This window comes from Cynocephalus volans, chromosome 16 (assembly GCF_027409185.1).
Source record: "Cynocephalus volans isolate mCynVol1 chromosome 16, mCynVol1.pri, whole genome shotgun sequence".
In the NCBI taxonomy this organism is placed as follows: Eukaryota; Metazoa; Chordata; class Mammalia; order Dermoptera; family Cynocephalidae; genus Cynocephalus; species Cynocephalus volans.
In genome coordinates this window covers 18,503,494-18,526,209 of record NC_084475.1, presented here as the reverse complement: position 1 = coordinate 18,526,209, position 22,716 = coordinate 18,503,494, and the positions used below count along the sequence as shown (strand labels likewise).

At 42.1% G+C, this 22,716-nt stretch overlaps 2 protein-coding genes across 6 annotated transcripts in view; one reads left to right on the top strand and one right to left on the bottom strand.

Moving 5' to 3' along the window:
- The window catches only part of TMC6 (transmembrane channel like 6), a 99,723-nt gene that overhangs the window by 20,721 nt on the left and 56,286 nt on the right, over window positions 1-22,716 (top strand). The gene's annotated exons all lie outside the window — the stretch shown is intronic.
- The window catches only part of LOC134365038 (trinucleotide repeat-containing gene 6C protein-like), a 40,308-nt gene that overhangs the window by 3,118 nt on the left and 14,474 nt on the right, over window positions 1-22,716 (bottom strand). Inside the window, exons 6-14 of the mRNA XM_063081249.1 lie at window positions 21,187-21,329; window positions 19,159-19,308; window positions 17,133-17,279; window positions 14,701-14,820; window positions 9,615-9,698; window positions 9,104-9,344; window positions 5,032-5,199; window positions 1,388-1,579; window positions 746-889 (exon numbers count right to left, since the gene is read on the bottom strand). Of these exons, the coding sequence (XP_062937319.1) occupies window positions 746-889; window positions 1,388-1,579; window positions 5,032-5,199; window positions 9,104-9,344; window positions 9,615-9,698; window positions 14,701-14,820; window positions 17,133-17,279; window positions 19,159-19,308; window positions 21,187-21,329 (1,389 nt within the window). The remainder of the gene's footprint in view (window positions 1-745; window positions 890-1,387; window positions 1,580-5,031; window positions 5,200-9,103; window positions 9,345-9,614; window positions 9,699-14,700; window positions 14,821-17,132; window positions 17,280-19,158; window positions 19,309-21,186; window positions 21,330-22,716) is intronic.

Genomic DNA, 22,716 nt, shown 5'->3' with positions numbered 1-22,716 from the left:
CAAGCCACAGATGCTTTTAGAAGCCCATCACTTTAAAGAACCATAGAAGCAAACACATTGCCCCAACAGGTCATTTTTTAAGTGGGAAAACTAAATTAATGTTTTGGGAACCAAGCTCTTCTTCCCACATAATAGAATGTGGATGACAAAACTTTCCTGGAGATGGTGCTCCCAGCACTTCCTCACTTGTAGGCCTGAAAGAAGAGTGAGTCACTTCCCTTCCCAATGTTATGTCTGAACTCTGTATTTCTGTTTTGTAGCTGCCGAGCTCAGCCCATCACTTCTCTTACTGAGGAGATCCTCAAGTCTGACAGAGGATGTGGCAAAAATTAGCACCATGATTTGGACCAAGAAAAAAGCCCTAGGGATGAATTTCAATCTTTACAGAGTAGTATGGATGAGTAAAGAGTCAACTCATTTTCAATTCAGAGTAAAGAGATTTCAAGAGGAAACTTTTCATTTAAAAGCTTGACGGTTAATATTGTGACTTTATAACACGATGCTTACAAAATGATAAAACATGATATATTAATAAACCCAGCAAACATATCACAATCAATCTCCATTTCCTCCACAAGCACTACCCGATGTCTTCATATGCTGCTTCAGGTGACAGAGAAAGGCACTCATCAGCCATGTCTTACACCCCACCTGCCTTACAGCCCAGACTGTCACAGAGGACGTCTCCGAACGAGTCTAGAGAGAATTCCCACAGAAAGGCAGGCAGAGCACCCCCTCTCCTCACCTCCACTCTTGAGGAGGTAGCGGTTGACATCCTGGATGGTGGTATTAATGGTAGGCCCAGTGGGGACACTGCCAGGAGTGACATCAGGGTCATTCTCGGGGTCAATATTCTGAAGTCCTTTCCATGGAACTCCAGGATGGAATTCTGTTTATGGGAACCAAATGAGAAGCCACATAGTAGAGCACCTTCGCATTGCTTCCTAACATTCATTTTTTTAACCTACTTGTGGACATTTTTATAATCTGCTAATTAAAATAAGAAGCACTCTTTAGACTCTCTTTCATTAAATCAATCAATTCTTTGGAACAAACTAGAACCAGGTATTATAGCTACCACATTAAGATAGTTTTCATACAGGGTCTGAACAATTTTACAGATGGAATATAGTAAAATTGCCCAGTCTCCCTGCTACATCCTTCCACTCCTTATACTGAACTAAGGGGCTACAGAAAAACATTTGATACACCAACAATACCCTGAACCGATCTGACAAATGGATTTCCAATGAAAATACCAAAGCTATTGACTTAATACTTCCAAATTCCTTAGCTCAGAATCTGGTTCCTCTCAGGCCTGACCACTCTTCTCAGACCTGGAGCGTGTTCTGATGTGCTGTTGCACAGAAATGTTGCAGGGTCTTACCTGGGGGCCAGTTGATGCTGGAGCCATTTGAGATTTTATCACTGTCAGATTTGGCACGTGACCAGCTATGGGGAACAGCTACGGGAGGACTGGCTGGTGACTCACTGTTCTGGATTAAATCGTACCGGCCATAGGAGTCATCCATGGAGGACTTACCTGGAGGCCCAATGCTTAGACCTCCAGGGATAGCACCTATGGCAACAACAGGAAACAAAGAGCTGAGTGAATACTCCCCACTTGAGATCCTGAGAGTCTTCCCTTCCGGGTCCTATGCCTTGTCCTTTTCAAAGTGACATGAATTGTAAGACTCGGTGTGTCCACGGTTCTCCAATAATCAGTGACTGTTTCAGTTTGCCCAAACTTTGCCCTTGAAAGACCAAAACTCTTGAAGAATCATTTTAGTTTGTCAAGTTGGAAATCTTCATAAAACGGATATCTGTGCCACAGGAAGCTGTCCATAAGAAACCTTTTTGGGGACAACTTAGCTATCAAATTTACTGTTGCCTCTGTGTCCTTCCCTCTCTCTAGTCTGCTGCCCTTATGATGGAGTTTGGATGTGTTGTCCCCTCCAAAACTCATGCGGAAGTCTGATCCCCAATGTGGCAGTGTTGGAAACTGATTGAGTCATGGGGGAGGATCCCTCATGAATGGATTAATGCTCTCCCTGGGGTAGGAGGGGTAGTGAGTGAGTTCTCGCTCTATTAGTTCGCACAAGAGCTTGTGGTATATAAGGACCCTGGCACCTCCTCTCTCTTTCTCTTGCTTCCTCTCTCACCATGTGATCTGCTTGTACCTGCCAGCTGCCTGCCGCTTTCACGCCAAGAGTAGAAGCAGCCTGAGGCCCATGCCAGATGCAGCTGTCCCAGAATTGTAAGCCAAATAAACCTCTTTTCTTATAAATTACCCAGTCTCAGGTATTTCTGTTATAGCAACACAAAACGGGCTAAAACAGAAAATTGGTACCAAGGAGTGGGGTGTTGCTATACAGATACCTGAAAATGTGGATGCATCTTTGGAGCTGGGTAATGGACAAAGGTTGTAGGAGTTTGGAGGACTCAGAAGAAGACAGAAAGATGAGGGAAAGTTTGGAATGTCTTAGAGACTTATGTGATAGAAAGCAGAATGCTGATAGAAATGTGAACAGTAAAGGCCATGCGGATAATGAGGTCTCAGATAGCAATGAGGAACTTATTGGGAATTGGACAAAAGATCACCTTTGCTACACCATAGCAAGGAATTTGGCTGCATTGTGTCCATGCCCTTGGACTTTGTGGAAGGTGGGACTTAAGAGTTGTGAAACAGAGCATTTGGCAAAAGAAATTTCTAAGCAGCAAAGCATTAAGGATGCTGCATGGCTACTTGTAACAGCCTACTCTAAGTTATGGCAGTAAAGGCATGACATAAATCCAGAATTTAAAAGGGAAGCAGAGCATAAAGATTTGGAAAATTTGCAGCCTGGCCATGCAGTAACGAAGTGGAGAGCAGGAGAACAATGGAAGGGTGAAGCAGATAAACTGGTTGCTAAAGACATTACCTTGGCAGTGAAGCAGCCAGATGCTAAGAGCCAAGACAATGAGAGAAAAGCCCCGCAGGCATTTCCGAAGTCTGGAAGTGTGCCCCACCCATCACAGACGCTGAGGCCTAGAAGGACTGAGTTATCCCGGAGGACAGACCTGGGGCACAGCTGCCCTTGGGATCCTTCTCTTTGCATCCCAGGTGCTCTGGCTGGAGCAGCCCCAAGTGTGGTTCATGCAGCAGCCATGGAGAGTAGAAGCCTGAAACCTTGGTGGCACCCACATGTGTTAAGTCTGCAGGCCAGCAGGACGTGAGAGCAGTGGAGGCGTGGCAGCCTCCACCCAGATTCCAGAGGATGTATGGAAAAGCCTGGGGGCCCAGGCAGAGACCTGCCACGGGGGCGGATCCACTGCAGAGGACATCTACTAGACCAATGCCAAGCAGGAAAGTGGGGTCAGAGTCCCCACAGAGAGCCCCCACCAGGGAAATGTTTAGTAGAGCCAATGCAGCAGGGCTGCCGCCAGGACCCCAGAACTTTGGGGCCACTGGTAACATGCAACGCAGGCCTGGAAAAGCCACAGGCACCAGCGTGGGCCAGTGGGCTCTGTCTGGCAGAGCTGTGGGAACAAGGCTGCCTGATGCTTTGGGGACCCAGATGTCCAACTGTACCCAGGATGTAGGAGTTAGAGTCAAAGAAGATTGTTTTGGAGCTTTAAGATTTAATGTCTGTCCTGATGGGTTTTGGACTTGTTTGGGGCCTGTTTCTCCTTTCTGCTGGCCTATTCCTCCGTGCTGGAATGGGAATGTATACCTAATTCCCGTTCCACCATTGTATCCTGGTAGTATATACATTTGGTTTTGATTTCTACAGGCCCACAGCTGGAAGGACTTTTGCTTTTGGACTCAGAGGAGACTTTGGACTTTTAAGCTGGTGCTGGAACAAGCTAAGACTTTTGGGACTGTTGGGATGGAATGATTATATTTTGTATGTGAGAGGAATATGAATTTTGGGGGGCCGGGGACAGAATGATGGAGTTTGGATATGTTGTCCTCTCCAAAACTCGTGTGGAAATCTGATCCCCAATGTAGCAGTGTTGGAGACTGACTGAGTCAGGGGGGTGGATCCCTCATGAATGGATTAATGCTCTCCCTGGGGTAGGAGGGGTAGTGAGTGAGTTCTCGCTCTATTAGTTCCCACAAGAGCTTGTTGTATATAGGACCCTGGCACCTCCTCTCTCTCTCTCGTGCTTCCTCTCTTGCCATGTGATCTGCTTGTACCCGCTAGCTGCTTGCTGCTTTTCCACCACGAGTAGAAGCAGCCTGAGGCCCATGCCAGATGCAGCTGTCCCAGAATCGTAAGCCAAATAAACGTCTTTTCCTTATACGTTACCCAGTCTCAGGTATTCTGTTATAGCAACACAAAATGGACTAAAACACCTTACTATGGAAGAACAAACTAGGACTAAATTTATACAGACCAAAACCACCAGCCACAGAGGACTGAGCTCTCTCCTGCCAAGGGAAGTGCCCAGGCATCATGTGATAATCTTGTAGCATTAACCACTAGGAAGAATTTTCTTTTCAGTTTTATTGTTTTTCTTTCTTTGTTTTTTTTAGATCTAGGCAGACATGAGAAAATTATATAATCTACTCAATTTCCTTTGCTGTTTATGCTACCAGGAAGTTCAGAACTAAATTTAACCCATGGTAGTGACACTCCCTCCCATGGTTAGTAGTTCTGCTTCTTCCTCCTTTCTAAGAATTTGTTTTTCTATTTGTCTTTTACCATTTAACAGAAAACAATTTCTTTTCAGTAGCCTCAATTGTTTTGTTGACAGATAGAGACATAAATAAATAAAAAGTACACAGGCTCTGACTTCTATTCTTTGCTGTCCTGAGGTATTTTCAATTATTTACAGATTTGTAGCTAAGATCTGATGGCCAAGGTTCAAGAGGTTTGGTCACTGACTAGTTGAGATCTCATACACTCTGTAATGGAATGGCATATTTTTTTATTTACCTTCCAGCATGAATTCTTATAAATATATAGAAAGAATATGCTATTAAATGGGATAGTCAATTGGTAAACCAATAGTAACCCCGCTGTGGGCATTCTGGCCAATACATACCATGCTTGCTCGGGTTCTGATCCAGAGGAGAAGCAGCACTGGACAAGCTCTCCATGGAGCTGGGGTGTGTCCACTGAGGGAGGCGTGACTGAGACTGAGCTGGGTCCTTCAGCGACAAACCTCCAGTCATGTCCATGCTGTTGACATTCATGTTTGGGTTCAGTCCAGCTAAGAACAAAGATGCTATTAGGATTCACCTGCATTCCTCTAAATGATCTCATTCTAAAGCTCTCCTAGAGAATCAATCTCAGTCTTCATTCACGGCCAAATACTTCAACTGTAACTTTTTTTGGGCAGCTGGCTTGTACAGGGATTGAACCCTGGACCTTGCTGTTACTTGGCACCATGCTCTAACCAACTGAGCAACTGGCCAGCCCTTAAACTCTTTAATGCTGCTGAGAAACTACTTTTTGTCTTCTTAACAACATATATTTCCAGGAGTATTATTCCTAAATTAAGGTGAAAATGCTAATAAATGATCTTTGAATAAGTAAGACCCATGATTCTCTTTATTTTACTTGTTTCAGTGCTACATATGCACGGCCCTCACGTTTTTCAGTCAGAGTCCACAGAAAAATAGCCTAAGTCCAGACAATTAGGAAAATCTTTTGTGATATCTTATCAACTTGCCAGGTCAAAAAAACATTTTCAGAGTTCTAAAATGCCATCTATAGAACAAATTGGTAAGGATAACTTAATTGTACCTTTAGTAAATTTAATAAAAAGTCTGCTCTTAAGGAGTTTATGAATGAAATATCAAACTACTTTCAAGGAACTGAATAATTTACTAGTGTGGGTGGTGCCATCTGCCCCCAGCTGGAATTGTGAGCTGATGCTCTGGGTTATTTCTTACAGCTAAAAGCAAGTACTGGGGTATCTTCCAATGACCGGCACTATGCTAGGTTAATCAAGAATGATGAGGAAGAGGAGGACGATGATAAAAAGGTTGAAGTAAAGACTTCCTGATGGGAAGTTATGGGTAGGACAGATGCTCAGCTGGAATGAAATAACCAACGGAAGGACAACCTAATATTAACAGATCCTTTTCTAACAGTTGCAGTTCCTACCACATAAATATATACCATATATCCATATATATCATATTGTATGTAAGCAAAGTGAACCTCTACTACTAACAAGGTGTTGAACGTTTTGGTTCTTTAAATCAGGCGCTCCAAACTCAAATGCCTACAGGAGTCAAGTGTGCAGTATAAATGAAGGTGAGGTGGGCATGGTGGGAACTATGGCAAATTGGACAGTGTCTGCCCTGTCTAAATAAGCAGGGGCTACTGGAGCCCACCAGTTATTGCCATTGGGAATGCAGACCCACAGCGCTGGTTTATTTATTTATTTATGTTTTTTTTTATTAAAGATGACCGGTAAGGGGATCTTAACCCTTGACTTCGTGTTGTCAGCACCATGCTCAGCCAGTGAGCAAACCGGCCATCCCTATATGGGATCCAAACCCGGGGCCTTGGTGTTATCAGCACCGCACTCTCCCGAGTGAGCCACGGGCCGGCCCTCACGGAGCTGTTTTCAAGAGAAGCTAAAAGCCATTTTTATTTGAAAATTTCCCAAGTTTTAAATGTTGGCAATTATACACCCACACGCATACACACATTCTGAAGACCTAACAAAACACCTTTGCAAGTCCAGCACTACTACCAAGGGGCTGCCTACTTGCAATCTTTGCTTTATAGGGTATCTTCATTTCTACTTGTACAGATTTAGTGAGATGAGGTGACACTGAGGCTTCAGCCTGGCCTTCAGAGTGCTTCGAATTCCACAGTTTGGCCCCAACCCATCTCTCTCAACTTCTCCCTCTGGTTTCTACCCTCCCTTTATAAGTCAACTAGCTTGGCCCTTGCCAATACAAACTGGCCCTGGAACATGCCCGGCCCCTTTCTTTTGTGCTCCTGTATGAGTTTTCCCCTTTATTTGGAAAGCTTCCTCTTTATTTATTAAAATCTTATGGGAGCAAGACAAGGATGCCCACTCTCACCACTCCCATTTAACACAGTACTGGAAGTACTAGCCAGAGCAATCAGGCAAGAGAAAGAAAGCCTAGTTTGTTTTTATACTCCAAAAACAAACTAGCAGAAAAAGAAATCAAGAAGGCTAGCCAATTTACAATACTCACCAAAAAAAATAAATACCTAAGAATCAATTTAACCAGGGAGGTGAAAGATGTCTACAACGAGAACTACAAATCACTGCTCAAAGACATTAAAGAGGACACAAAAAGATGAAAAGACATTCTATGCTCTTGGATTGGAAGAATAAACATTGTGAAAATGTCCTACTACCCAAAGCTATCTACGGATTCAGTGCAATCCCCATCAAAATACCAATCACATTCTTCACAAAAATAGAAAAAACAATCCTAGAATTCATATGGAACAACAAAAGACCCCGAGAAGCCAAAGCAATCCTCAGCAAAAAAAAAGTAAAGCTGGAGACATAGCACTACCAATGGAACAAATAGAGAACCAGGAATCAACCCACAAACTTACAGCCTACTGACCTTCGACAAAGGCACCAAGAACATACACTGGGGAAAAGACAGCCTCTTCAATAAATGGTGCTGGGAAAACTGGACACGTATCTGTAGAAGAATGAAACTAGACCCATATCTCTCACCATATACCAAAATCAACTCAAAATGGATTAAAGACTTAAATAAAAGATCTGAAACTATAAAATTCCTAAAAGAAAACACAAGGGATAGACTTCATGACATAGGACTGGGCAAAGACTATGAATATGATTCCAAAAACACAGGCAACAAAAGGAAAAATAAACAAATAGGATTAATCAAACTAAAAAGCTTCTGGACAGGAAAAGAACAATTAACAGAGCAAAAAGACAACTTATAGAGTGGTAGAAAATATTTGCAAAGTATGCATCCGACAAAGGATTAATATCCAGAATATACAAGGAACTCACAACTTAACAGTAAAAAAAAAAAAAAAATCCGATTAAAAAAATGGGCAAAGAAGCTGAATAGGCATTTCTCAAAGGAAGATATACAAGTGGACAACAGACACATGGAAAAATGCTCAACATCACTCAGCGCCAGGGAAATGCAAAACAAACCCACAGTGAAATATCACCTCACCCCAGTTAGATTGGTATTATCGTCAAGACAGAGAACAACAAATGTTGGCGAGGATGGGGAGAAAGGGGTACCCAACCTGTAGTTTTATATAAATGGATATTATCAGCTGGTAGAAATTCACTATCACTCAACTGGCTCTTGCCCCTCTGGAGATGTATTTTCCAAGTTACTGATTCCCTTTGTCCCATATTTACAGACTAACAGCAATCAACAGACAAGCCTGAAGTGCTTTTACTACCGTCTGGATTCTTACAGCAAATTAGTCCATGTGGAATCGATTTATTAATCTATACCTACCGGTGGTATTTCTTTTGTACTGTCTTTCAATTATGTAACTTCTCCTGACCTGCCTGTCTGACCTTGAAGGCAGGCACCAGGTTGTCTACTGACCTGTGAGTTTCATGTGCCGAGTGTGTTCCCACAAGATAGGTGTTCAATGAATACATGTTGATTTGGTTGACTATACAAGTCACATTCTGTACTACAGGAGTTGTATGAACAACCATTGCTTTTTAAGAATGCCTGATTGATATAAACCTGAACGCTTTTACTTGCAAAACTGTTATAAACTCTTTTCTGCAGTTCAGGCTGGAGGATAGTGGCTGGTGAAGAATATATACAGCAAACCAGGAATGGAATAAACTCTGCATATTGGAAAGTGCACAATGCAAATGAGATAATTTGGGGGGCTGTCACTGGTATTGCTTTAAAAGACTTTATACTGAAAGTACTTATGGTAGTAGCAAAACTGCTCTGCAGAAGGCAAGTCAGTGTTGTTCCTTTATTAAGAAGCCTCGAGATACCTACTAGGATTTTGTCTGGAACCACATTTCTGACAAGTTGTTTCAGTACTGGCCAGTCATTCCGACCAATGAAGTTCAGTCCTGGTCATCACATGTGGACATCAGACACACCCTCTACCTGGTGTGGCCATTTAAGACCATGGAGACTCACCAAGAGGGTAAGGAGCAAAGGTGTTGGGTGAAGACTGCTGCTCTTTGGTCTGCAGGTCAGGTAGGCCGGAAGCTTGGGGGTGAGGGGGGAAGCTGTCCATGGCCGATTTGCCTGCAGAGGGGTGCAGAGACAGGTGCGGCGGGGGTGGCGGTGGTGGCGGCTGCTTCACGAGCAGGGCCTGGGCCAGCTGGCACTGGTGCTGCTGGATCTGCTGCTGCAGACTAGTGATTGTGCGTGCAACCTGGCAGGTGGAGACATATGCACACTTTAGCCAAGAGGGAAGTGGTGTGCATGGCTTGTCTACAGATAAAAGTGCATTCTCCACTGTTTTCACACCAAGGCCACCACCGGCTGGGCCAACGTCCTCCCAAAGCTAGCTGATCTCGGGACTTTTCAAAAGGGAGGCTCAGCTAGAGCAAAATCAATGACAATCTAATAGTTCATCAATTAATATCTCTCCTATCAGGAAAAATTATAGCTAATGACAAAAAACAACATGGGTGACACCTACTTGCTGCTCCTGTTGTCTCAGGGGTCCGGAGACATTATGCTGGGCCTGTAGCATCTGCTGCTGGATTTGTAAACATTGGTATGCCTGTCAACAGGAAGAAAATAGTTGAGATATTGTAAGAAACCATCAACAAATGGTTCAACTTCCTGACATTAGTTTAAAAAGAAAGAAAGAAAAAAGAGAAATTGGCTAAAACACTTGGTCTCCTAATACTTTTGTTGAAATATATTATGGAGGCACAAACTATTTTCAAAAGGATAAACATCTTACCAAAATTTTTTAGTGCACTGACTTTTAAAAAGTAACTCAGTCAAGAAGGAAATAAAGGGCATCCAGATTGGAAAAGATGAAGTCAAACTGTCCCTGTTTGCAGATGACATGATCCTATATATCGAGCAGCCTAATGCCTCTACAAAAAAACTCTTGGAGGTGATAAATGACTTCAGCACAGTAGCAGGATACAAAATCAACACACAAAAATCAGTAGCATTTCTATTCTCCAATAGTGAACATGCAGAAAGAGAAATCAAGAAAGCCTGCCCATTTACAATAGCCACCAAAAAAATAAAATACTTAGGAATTGAGTTAACCAAGGATGTGAAAAATCTCTATAAGGAGAACTACAAACCACTGCTGAGAGAAATTAGAGAGGATACAAGAAGATGGAAAGATATCCCATGCTCTTGGATTGGAAGAATCAACATAGTGAAAATGTCCATACTACCCAAAGTGATATACAAATTTAATGCAATCCCCATCAAAATTCCAATGACATTTTTCTCAGAAATGGAAAGAGCTATCCAGACATTTATATGGAATAACAAAAGACCATGTATAGCCAAAGCAACGCTGAGCAGAAAAAATAAAGCTGGAGGCATAACACTACCTGACTTTAAACTATACTACAAAGCTATAATAACCAAAACAGTATGGTACTGGCATAAAAACACACACACTGATCAATGGAATAGAATAGAGAATCCAGAAATCAACCCACACACCTACAGCTATCTGATCTTTGACAAAGGCACCAAGCCTATACACTGGGGAAGAAACTGCCTCTTTAGCAAATGGTGCTGGGAGAACTGCATATCAATATGCAGGAGAATGAAACTAGACCCATACCTTTCACCATACACTAAAGTCAACTCAAAATGGATTAAAGAATTAAATATAAACCCTGAAACAATAAAACTTCTTAAAGAAAACATAGGAGAGACACTTCAGGAAATAGGACTGGACAGAGACTTCATGAATACAACCCCAAAAGCATGGACAACCAAAGGAAAAATAAACAAATGGGATTATATCAAACTAAAGAGCTTCTGCACAGCAAAAGAAACAATTAACAGAGTTAAAAGACAACCAACAGAGTGGGAGAAAATATTTGCAAAATATACATCTGACAAAGGATTAATATCCAGAATATACAAGGAACTCAAACAACTTTACAAGAAAAATGCAAGCAACCCAATTAAAAAATGGGCAAAAGAGCTAAGCAGGCATTTCTCTAAGGAAGATATACAAATGGCCAACAGACATATGAAAAAGTGCTCAACATCACTCAGCATCTGGGAAATGTAAATCAAAACTACACTGAGATACCATCTCACCCCAGTTAGGATGGCTAAAATCCAAAAGATTCTGAAAGATAAATGCTGGCGAGGTTGCGGAGAAAAAGGAACTCTCATACATTGTTGGTGGGACTGCAAAATGGTGCAGCCTCTATGGAAAATGGTATGGAGGTTCCTCAAACAATTGCAGATAGATCTGCCATATGACCCAGCTATCCCACTGCTGGGAATATACCTAGAGGAATGGAAATCATCAAGTCGAAGGTATACCTGTTCCCCAATGTTCATCGCAGCACTCTTTACAATAGCCAAGAGTTGGAACCAGCCCAAATGTCCATCATCGGCTGAGTGGATACGGAAAATGTGGTATATCTACACAATGGAATACTACTCAGCTATAAAAATGAATGAAATACTGCCATTTGCAACAACATGGAAGGACCTTGAGAGAATTATATTAAGTGAAACAAGTCAGGCACAGAAAGAGAAATACCACATGTTCTCATTTACTGGTGGGAGCTAAAAATAAATAAATAAATTCACACACACACACACACACACACACACACACACACACACACACACACACACACACACAAACCGGGGGGGGGGGAGAAGACATAACAACTACAATTCCTTGAAGTTGATACGACAAGCAAACAGAAAGGACATTGTTGGGAGGGAGGGAGGAGAGGGAGGAGGGAGGGAGGTTTCGGTGATAGGCCACAATAATCAACCACATTGTATATCGACAAAATAAAATTAAGAAAAAAACAAATAAAATAAAATAAAATAAAAAATAAAAAATAAATAAAATGAAATGCTAAAAGAACAACAACAAAAAAAAAGTAACTCAGTCAAAACCCCTGTTTAGTGTTGGTAATGAGGTGTGTCAGCTAATATTTTTCAGTTAATGGAGATCGAAATTCTTCTGCTCAATTCATAAAAACTAAAAAAAAAAAAAAAAAAAAAGAAAAATATTTATTCTTATAATGATACACACTAAAGTCCAGAATGGCTCAGACGACATGGCAGTGTACTGGTAACAGGCTGTCCCAAATAATCAAAGAAAAATACGTATTGAAGAGCTCTTAAGTATTTGGAGGCCATGTGATTATCTCAGTCAACATCCGGAGAACCAAAGCTACAGGGGAACCTGAAATACAGATTTCTGGGCACTTTTGTTACATAAACCTGCCATCTACAAAGCTGGCTAAAATGATCACAATTTTCTTCTGTACACCAGTACAGAAGGTTTGATCATATGATTGTTTCGAACTGTTGGGTGGGTATTGTAAATTTTTTTCTTAGAACATGTATTTTTTGGGATTTTTTGGCAAGGGGACTCCAAATAAAGTTGGAGATTATACTATTAGAAATGCCTCGTTAATCTGTAAATTACGGAGGAATAAAATACTGCACTTAAGTGAATCCTTATAGATCCTAAAAGTTAATCTTAGGAAGCACTGAAACTTTATTTTTTTAATTTTCCTGGAAAAAAAATTAATAATAATAAAGTACGTTGTTTTAGAAACAGAATACACTATACATGATTCAACATTTTCAGAGGGCCAGCCCCCATTGCCCAGATGCAGGCAAGAAACAGACCATGCCCAGGGTCCCTGGGCAGGAGCCAAGGGCAGCATCCCCCGCCGGGAAACAGGCAAGGAGCATGCTGAAAACACCAGTTCCTTGTGGGTGGCCCACCACAGCCACTGCCACAGAAACGGCTGCCACAAAAGCAGCTGGACGCCACAGCCACTGTGCAGATGGCCCACCAGACACCTAACTGCAGGGACACAAGGATAGTCACCAGCAGAGACTGGAAAAAGAAGAGGATGTGTCTCTATCCTCAAAGCCCACTCCAGTGTAACAGAAGAAGCAACTGCTCTACCGTGCCCCTGCTTTATTTCTGATCTTGGTAAGTTCTGTCTTCTTTTTTTCTTTGTCAGTCTAGACAAAGGTTTGCAAATTTTGTTGATCTTAAAAGAATCAAAACAAAACAAAAAACTATTAAGCGGTCGACAAAGCACATTGATGTAAATATTTTAATTAAACATTAGCTTTACATAATTCTATGATATAATAATCCTTATATATATTGTCTAACTTGTTAAATATGTAACTATCATTCATTTTCTCTGACAGATTTTGTTATGGGAGACTAAAATCAAACTCAAAACTCATTTCTCAGAAAACAATATTTTCAAATATTTCCGTGATGTCTTTCATACCATAATAGGGGTCAATAAAAACTTATTGTAGAACCAGAAGATTCTAGTTCGTCAGTGTGATAATCAGCTCTGTGCTGTGTCAGAATATAGCAGCACCTACAGCATCATCAGGAAGGAGAAGGAGATTCTCCTCTGTAGCAATAACTCTAAACTAGCCTGCTATTTAAACATGTGCCAATCCTCAGAGTTGCCTCCCTTCCTCCTGTCAGTGCTGAAAGCACTGGGACTGCACACATGCCTTGCCCGGCAGAGTGAGGCTGCACCAAAACACCAGGTGCACGGTCCCCTTTTTGATGGATAAAGAAACAGCCTCTAAGGGTTAAGCCATGGTACTGACTCCACATCTAGAGCTCTGTGTTCTCCATTGAAGCACTGACATACTCCTTGTGGAGAGTTTCCAGGACACTCTCTGCCTTCTACCCTCCCATCTTTCCCTGCTACTCACTGGAAATCCTGACATCAAACTTGTTAGACGTGTGTCTCAAAAACTTAAAGGACGAGGAGTGAGGGCTCAAGCATGCTCTCATAAGCAAAGGTTTTAGGTCAATGACTTCATGTCTCGAAGTCCCCGTCAACTTTTTTTTTTTGCTTCCTTCATAATTCCTGGTCATTTTCCAGGTGATGAGGTTGTTGGAAAAGACTTCTAAATAAATCACGTGCCCACACGTTAGAAAATGAAATAATACACTTGATCCTTTAGTGTATGTAAATTCAGTATGTATCTAGGGATACAACGTCATGGTGTTGCACGATAAAATCAAATAAGATTGTTTGGAAATTAAAAATTCAAGATGTCTTAAATTATAAAACTTTCAAGAATTATGAAGTTACATCAGTTGTTGTTGAGCAGTGAGACTGCCCTCAGGCATCTACCTGATGTAAGGAAGTAACTTTCCTCCTATGTTTCTAGAGCGGTATTTGTGTAAACCATCCTTGAAAGAATTGAGAAAACAGTCACTTAAATGGTTGTGTTCTGTGGTTTAGATAAGAAACTCTGGTTAAGAGCTCAAGTAAAAAGACATGCTTAATTCTAGTAGACTTTCTGAACACAAAGGGGCCCAAAAATTTACAAAGCTTAGTAAAGACACCTAAAGTGAAAAAGTTCCTCATTCATAAATAGTTTAAAAATTTCATGAAAGTCTCCCTGACATACCAGATGTGAAGAAAAGTGTTACAGTAACCACTTTCTGTGCAGTGTGTCTGTGTGGGCGCATGTACGTGAATGGCAGGAGAGCGCTCTTCCTTTACTCTGTAACATGGGTGGGTCCATCCACTCACCAGCTGCAGCTGATAGAGCTGGTTCAACATCGTCATATGCTGAGGATTAATTGGCGAGGTTAATAGTGCAGGGTTGAGACCAATGTTTTTTGCTGCAAACTGCAAAAGCTGTGCTTGAACCTGTTTAATAGAAAATATACTATTAGTCATTTTGTATCTCTGTTAAAATATTTACTCGCCTGTGAGGCTTTTTGAGATTCAAAACTGATTAATTAAATGACAACTATAGACTGGACTGGAGGCAGGTGCACACTTCGCACATAGGCCGCTCAGACCAATCTCCACAGGAGTGGGCACCTCCAAGAGGGGCTGCTTCCTAGGACCCTGTCAAGTGTATGTGCTCAGGAAGTTAACTACCCCCTGCCCGTGGAAGCAGGCATTGTTCTCGATAGGCACCTAGCTTCTCTGTGGCTCTCCCCAGACCTGACCCCAACTGTTGATCCCATCAGTCAAGGCCTGGCACTGGCTATTTCAATGTTTTCCAAAGGTGAGATGTACCTTTATAGTACAGGTCTGCAGGATGATTTTAGTTGGACATGGTTGAGCATTTTTCACTTTAATAGTTGTCTAATGTGTATTAGAAAAATGTTGGTTTTTCTATTTATGGTAGACTTGTAACGTTTTCTTTCAAAATAAATTTAAGTTAAAAAGGCAAGTCAATTTAAGAAAAAGATTATGCAATAGCACAGGTAATATGGAAATACAGATGTAATAGATGACTGATTTGGGATCATGCTAGTTTGCTAACTGTTCCTTCTGCTACTGCCTCTCAGACTGGGTGTACCAAGGCACTAGCTTTGGGCAGTGTGATGTGACTGCAAGTGGTCTGTGTAATTTCCAGGCCATCCACATAGGGTGCTGCCCAGACTCTCTCTTGCCTTCCTCCCTGCTGTCAGGAAACGGCTATGGCAGAGCTGCCCATAAGCCCAGAAATGCTTCTTTCCGTACCATTACATGAGAGAAAGAGATGAATGTCTACCTAGCTTAAACTACTGCCTTTTGAGGCCTCTTTGTTATAGTGCCTTACCCTATATCCTAACTAACACATTTAACATTTATTTTACCAGGTTCCAGCTATCTCAACTCAGTGCATAAACCTAGGTTCAAACAATTATAGAGAGACAACTATTCCCAGCGAATTCTCCAACGCATCCTGCTCTTTTCTGTATGCCAAACTGTCTTCCCATATGCTACGGTCTCAGTGTTTGTGTCCCCCCAGATTCCTATGTTGACAGCTAATCCCCACTGTGGTAGTATTAGGAGGGAGGGCCTCTGGGAGGTGATTAGGTCATGAGGGCTCTGCACTCACACACGGGATTAGTGCCCTTATAAAGGAGGCGCAAGGGAGCTTGCTCGCCCCCTGTGCCATGTGAGGACGCAACAGCAGTCACCATCTTTGAGGAACAGCTGTCATCAGACACCAGATCTTCTGGCACGTTCATCTCTGACTTCCCAGCCTTCAGAACCATGAGCAATAAATTCATGCTGTTTGTAATTACCCAGTCTAACGTACTTTGTTATAGCAGCCTGAATGGATAAAGACATCATGTGACAACAAACAAAACTGAAATTTAAATTAAATTTTATAAATAATAGAAGATTGACGGATTAGCATGTTCTCTTTTGGAACAGGTTGAAAATAAGGTCCCTGAGAAATCTCAAATATTTTCCTGGTAATGGAGGTCTCTTAGGGAAGGAAGTACTTCATTCCCTTCTCTGCCAAAAGAATGCTAGAATTTGGGGGGTGGGGGTGGGGAGGAATTCAAGAAGCTTTTGCTCTTCCCAGGGCAGGGCTACCTACAGTCTCCCTCCGCCCCCCAGAATTACATATCGAGCAGGGCTCTGAGTTATCTCAGGTATCAATACAAAGTAATTGATTATTGAATATTACAGGGGTAATTAAAAACACAGCCCAAAGTCTAAAATTTTGGAATGTTCTAAAAGTCAATGATAACATAAAAAAATACATTGATCAGATTTAGTTTCATACTAAAGCATTATTCAATCTTTGGTTGCTTCTAAGCAATTTCTTTTACATTCTAAGCAATACTTTGGCTTGTCACTTTCCTATTCCATCAGTCTAGGAGAATTCACTGGATTCACCTGAACAATTATCTCAAGCAAGACCAGGACACAATTACATCAGTGGCAGTGTGGTGGGCACATCTTTCCCCTTCTCAATGTTGCTTCTTACCAAGCTGATGCCTGACCCTGGTTTATGTGGTTGAGGCTCTCCAAGGAGCAAGCTCTGAAAATTCCTGGGGCAGGAGAATAAAGTCTGCCACTTTATAGGTTAAAAACTGGAAGGCCACCTCTTAGAAGTGGGTTACTTTGGCTCTCACTTTAAACAGTTACTTTGTCGTGGCACAAGACCCCACAAAATGGCCACATCTGTGTCTCCTGGCTCAGCAATGCTTGGACATGGGTCTGACCTGAGGGGATAGAAACTGAGGCACTTGAGCACGGAGACTGGGCTGGGAGGAGTTAAGAGGCTGCACTGGTGGCTGTGGTGGCTGCTGCATGGTCCTGGCTTGTGCTGCTCCGCTATTGCCAAACATACCCAGATTGCCACTCGGTATCTGCAGGGAGACAGAAGCAGACTTGTTAAAAAGGCAGTGGCAGATGCAGGAGTTAGAGTACCACTGTTTGGAGGTGGGGTGAAACTGTTCCTGAATTTGAATGCAAAATTGTTTCTACTTCCTACCCAAGTGAATTTTTAATGAGTGTTTTTGATATGGTTACAGATGATGGAAAATCGGGCCATGAAGTTTGCCTATGTTTTGAAATCACAGAAGCCACCCTACAGTGCCAATTTTAATGTGTGCCAGAACAAGGCTATCATACTCAACCATAATAATACAGTGTTTCAAACAATAGCAACGTGAACATAGCCACCTGGATAACATACATTTCCAAAAAGATATCTGTGATAAGAGGTAAAGAGTAATAATGGGCCAGATGGTTGGATCAGTGGTTAGAGCGCAGCCTCATAACACTAAGGTCAAGGGTTTGGATTCCCATACCGGCCAGCCGCCAAAAAAAAAAAAAAAAAAAGACTACTTACGGGAATTACTAACCTAAGAGAATAGCAAGATTTTTGAATAAGAAATATAACTATTATTTCAACAAATGCTGAAACTGAATAAACTGACAAATTCTGGTCATTAACTCAGAGTTAAATATAATACATATATTTTAGAAGTATTTTCCACTTTACATAATGAGGTACCTAACAAATAGGTGAAGGAAGACAACCTACGGCTTATCTCAGGAAGAGTTGTCAGAAAGGCACTGAGTAGAAAACCCTGCTTTGTATCTAACGCCAGTCCCTACACCCCTGCTGGGTTGGTGACTCTAAGATGGCAGAAATCCGAAATGCAGATTTTCCACTAAACTACCACCAGGGTCAGCAATGTAACATCACTAGGATCATGCCACTGCGGAGATGCTGAGAGAGGAAGGGGCACTGTTGACAATGATACTGGGATAACAGGCACACATGGGCTGTTCAGGCACAGCAAACATCACAGTGTCTACTTAAAGACAAGTCTTGAAGGTGTGAGTGTGCCAACCTCATCAAAAAGAAAATCAGCAAGGGACATCCTACAGACAGGGACAGCATTACTTGTTTGTTTGTCATTTCGTATTAGAGAATCTACGGGTGAGAACTGAGACAAAGTGGCAAAGCATCGAAACTCTCAGGCCTTCCTTTAGTAACGTCTAACAGTGATTTTCACCTTTCCCCAAGAGTGTTGAGGGTAGGAAAAAGAAATGCCAGTGTGACTCTGAAAATCACCCTGCAAGGGGTGTCATCTCTATTTCGGGGGAAAAGGGGAGAATGTAGAGTTTTCTTGCAGATCAATGTATTGAAAGCTTTGACTGCCAAGAGAAAGAGGACAGGCACCACCTCCATCTTTGAACGGATCTGGTAGCTTGAAGACTACTCTGTAATACAATACCATTTCAACTAGCAGTAAGTCAGTACCAGGGCTGCTGCTGAGAACTCGAGTATGCTTTAGTGAAGTTTAAGAAGAAATACAACTCTGAAGCATTCCTATTACACAATTAAATTTCAAGAGCTGTTATTTAACTCTTGACTCCTTATAGTCTTTCTTTCTTTTTTGGTAGGGGGCTTGCCATGAACCCTTGACCATGGTGTATAACACCACACTCTAACCAGCAGAGCTCACTGGCCAGCCCTCCTTGCAGTATTGCAACTACCTTTACATATTCGATTATATTTTTCAATAGAGGTATTAACTAAGAATAAGAATGTTTATGTCTCAAACATTCTTTTTTTTGCGGGGGGGGGGGGGCGCCAGCTGGCTGGTACAGGGAGCCAAACCTTTGACCTTGGTGCTATCAGCACCACACCTTCCCAAGTGAGCCACCTGGTCAGCCCCTCAAACACATTTTTTAAAACAGAGACCACATTCTGTTCTCTCCCAATAGCCTTACCTGTCTAGAAGAATTCAAGTTTTGCATGCCCAGCCCTGAGGCAATCCCACCCAGGGCCTGACTGGGGAGTGCACTGTTTGAAAGGGGGAGCTTCAGGCTTGGGGAAGGCAAAAACGGTGAAGTCGTGGGCTCTTCCACGAGGCCGCCATCCTGATTAGAGAAAGAAAGGGTGAGCTGAGTGCAGTGTCCATCAGCAGACAAAGCACCACATAGTTTCCCAAGGAAATAGAAAGGGAGATGGATGAATAAAAAATTAAAAGATCAAAAAAGTGTGGATAATAAGGGAATGGAGAACATGGGCAAAAGGAAGAGGGGAAAAAGAAAAAGAGAAATAGGATTAAGATGCTGTTGTCATTATTAAAATATCTTACAAACATATCTATTAGCTTCTAATATTCTCATACATTATTACCCGTGTTGGGTAGGAGTAAGGACAAAGGGACAGAAACACTGGTAAAACTCTTACATGGAAAACACTTTATACCCATTTTCAAATAACCTGGTTCTTTCTGAGAAGTTATTATCAAGGCTCTAGGTAGACATTGGGGTGAATTCTGCTGACATTCAACTGTTTTTGACCTACAAACCCAGCAATTTCATAGACTTTAACCTAATAAGAGGGTAAGTCATTTTTATTTTTTTTATTTTTTGTCTTTTTTGTGACCGGCCGCATGGCAATCAGCCAGTGAGCGCACCGGCCATCCCTATATAGAATCCGAACCCGCGGTGGGAGCGCTGCTGAGCTCCCAGCGCGGCACTCTCCCGAGTGCGCCACGGGGTCGGCCCAGAGGGTAAGTTATAAAGCAGAAACCTATTAATCTTTTTCTTTTAACATTTACTGAGGTCACACTGTATGCCAGGCCCTATGCAAACTTATCTCATCTAGTGTCACAACCAGCCTGCAGCATTTTTCCATGTCTTAAAGATAAGGAAATAGGTCAGGGTCCCATAATTGAGGTTAACAGATTTAGCAAATAAAAATACAGCACGCAAGTGAAATTGGGATTTCAGATGAACAACAATTACTTTTTTAGTGTAAGTATGTTCCAAAAATTATTCGTTGTTTATCTTAAATCCCAATGTCACAGGGCATCTTGTACCTGATCACTGGCCACACTGGTGAGGGCAGAAGACTATGCCTCACTCTGGGCCACTGAGCAGCTACAGCCTTCTGCAGTGTAGTGTGTGGTAGAGGACTCTGAGAACAGAGATAAAGCCCCATCAGTGACAGGAAGACTCCTCCCCCCGTGAGTCTTTCTGTTTTTTTGTTGTTGTCATTTAAACGTATCCTTTCTTGCTTTAATTTTATTTTCAAGGGTCAACATTTTGATTGATGCTTTTCCCCCCTTTTCCAGTCACCCCTATCTGGAGAGGGGACATGTGACAACACTGAAAGGACTGAGTGGTGGCTGGGACTTGCTAAACATCCAGGGAGCTTTCCACAGACACCTGTGGTGGTCACTAATGCGGCTGATCAGCAAGGGCCAGCCAGACACAGTCCTCAAGCCCCATCACTTCTAATCTCTTCTTCTGAGGATAAACATGTAACATATCATCCAAATGGAAAAACTATGTTTTTTTGTTTGTTTGTATTTTGGGTTTTTTTGGCAGCTGGCTGGTGCATATGTTTTTAAAATGAGATGCTAACATAGAAATTTGATGACCCTTATCTGTTGGACAAACTGAAGCAGCTAACCAGCCAAGTTCACAAAATAAAAATGGAAATCAGTTTTCCATTTCAGCATTTTTCATTCCTAGCAACATCATATGAAATATAACATTGTCTCCCTTGAGTTAAATATTCACATGAGGGTACTTCCAAAAGTTCAGGGAAAGATACATATTTTCTTTCAATTCTATTTTCTATGAACTTTTTGAAGTATCCTCATATGTATTCGAAAAAATGGATAAAAGTCACTTAAAGTTACAGTCCAGCAAGCTTTTCATCTGGCTTGTATGAAGGATACCGTTCAAATGAAAAAGCTCTCCTATTAAAAACACAAACAAAAAAACCACCTAAATTCCTACCTTGTCAAGAAAGGTGGGGCGGTCCATGGAAGACTCTTTGGAGATTGGTGGGCGGCAGCCAAGGGGTTTGGTGACCATTCCATTATAGTCAGTCACTCCCAGTCCACGCTTGTCCATGTCCACCTTCTTTTCCAGCAGAGCGCCTGGAGCACAACAAACACAACAACACTGAAAACAGAACGCCCGATGAACATCAGTCACGAGCACTGAGCACAACACAGGCACAAGCTAAAGCCTCAGGGAGGGATGAAGACTCCTCGACCCCTCGGAGGAAAGGGAAGCCGGGGGATAAAGAGAGCACTTGGCTCTGCTATGGCTCAGCCTGACAGCTTGCTCATCATCAGCACATCTTCTCCGGTTCACGCATGTCTGTGGTCTGACCCTGCCTGCCCTCTGCTCCTCTCCACTCCAGCCACTGGCCACTGCTGACCCCTCAGGGGCTGGGCCTGTCTTCTCTCCCCAGGGCTGCCTCCCTGTTACTTTCTCAGGGCCTCCGCTATTGTCCTGTCTAACTAACACAGCTCCTCTCCTGCCTCACGGCCATCACTTCCTGTGTTATTTACAAGGACTCTTCCCTGATGTTGGCGAGACAGACACTCTTTCTGTCCCTGTGAGTCTTTTAACCTAGGGACTAGTACTTGTTTAGCCCACTTTAATTTTGTGCTATGTCACAATTCTAAGAAGTCAGAATTCATTCCCTCCAGCTCACACTGATTATTCCTGCCCTGGCCGTCTGTGTCATACGTGTCAGCACTTGCATGTGATTGTATGGTCAGTCTTTTCTCACTATTCATAGATTCTGTTTTTGTAAATTTGCCTGCTTGCTAAAAATTATTTATAACCCTCAAATTAATTATTGTGGCACTTTTGTGGTCATTTGTGGACATGTATAGATTGGTGAAAACTTTGAGTCGCCTGATGCTCACGTTCCCAGCTCAAGGCAAGCAAGCTAATGCTCAGCCTTCTGGTTTCAGATCTTACACTGCAAAAAGTGCCCTTTTTGTGGTCCTTTTAGTAACATGTTTTTCATATTTTTGTGCTTTCTGTTGGTGCTTTCAGTGTTTAAAATGGTCCCCCAGTGTAGTGAAGTGCTGTCTAGTGCTCTTCAGCACAAGAAGGCTGTGATGTGCCTTATAGAGAAAACACGTGTGTTTGAGAAGCTTCGCTCAGGCACAAGTTTATATCACTGTGGGCAGTGAGTTCAGTATTCATGAATCAATGGTACAGTACATCCAGAAAAAGGAAGAGAAAATTCACTGAGCTGTAAGTAAGTGAAGCTGCTCAGAAAGTGCTAAAGTAACATGTCTAGTATGTGATAAAGCTATGGAAAAGATGGAAAAGCAGCTAAATTTGTGAATTCCTGAGATAATGAATGATTAATAAAAGCACAGTGGATCACAATGCTATAAGTCTAAGCCAAAGAAATTTATGGTCGCACTATCCAGGGTGAGAAAAATGTTAAACCCCTTCTTGGCTAATGTTTGATCATAAAGAAATATGGCATATAATTACTTTGAGAAATATGTATTA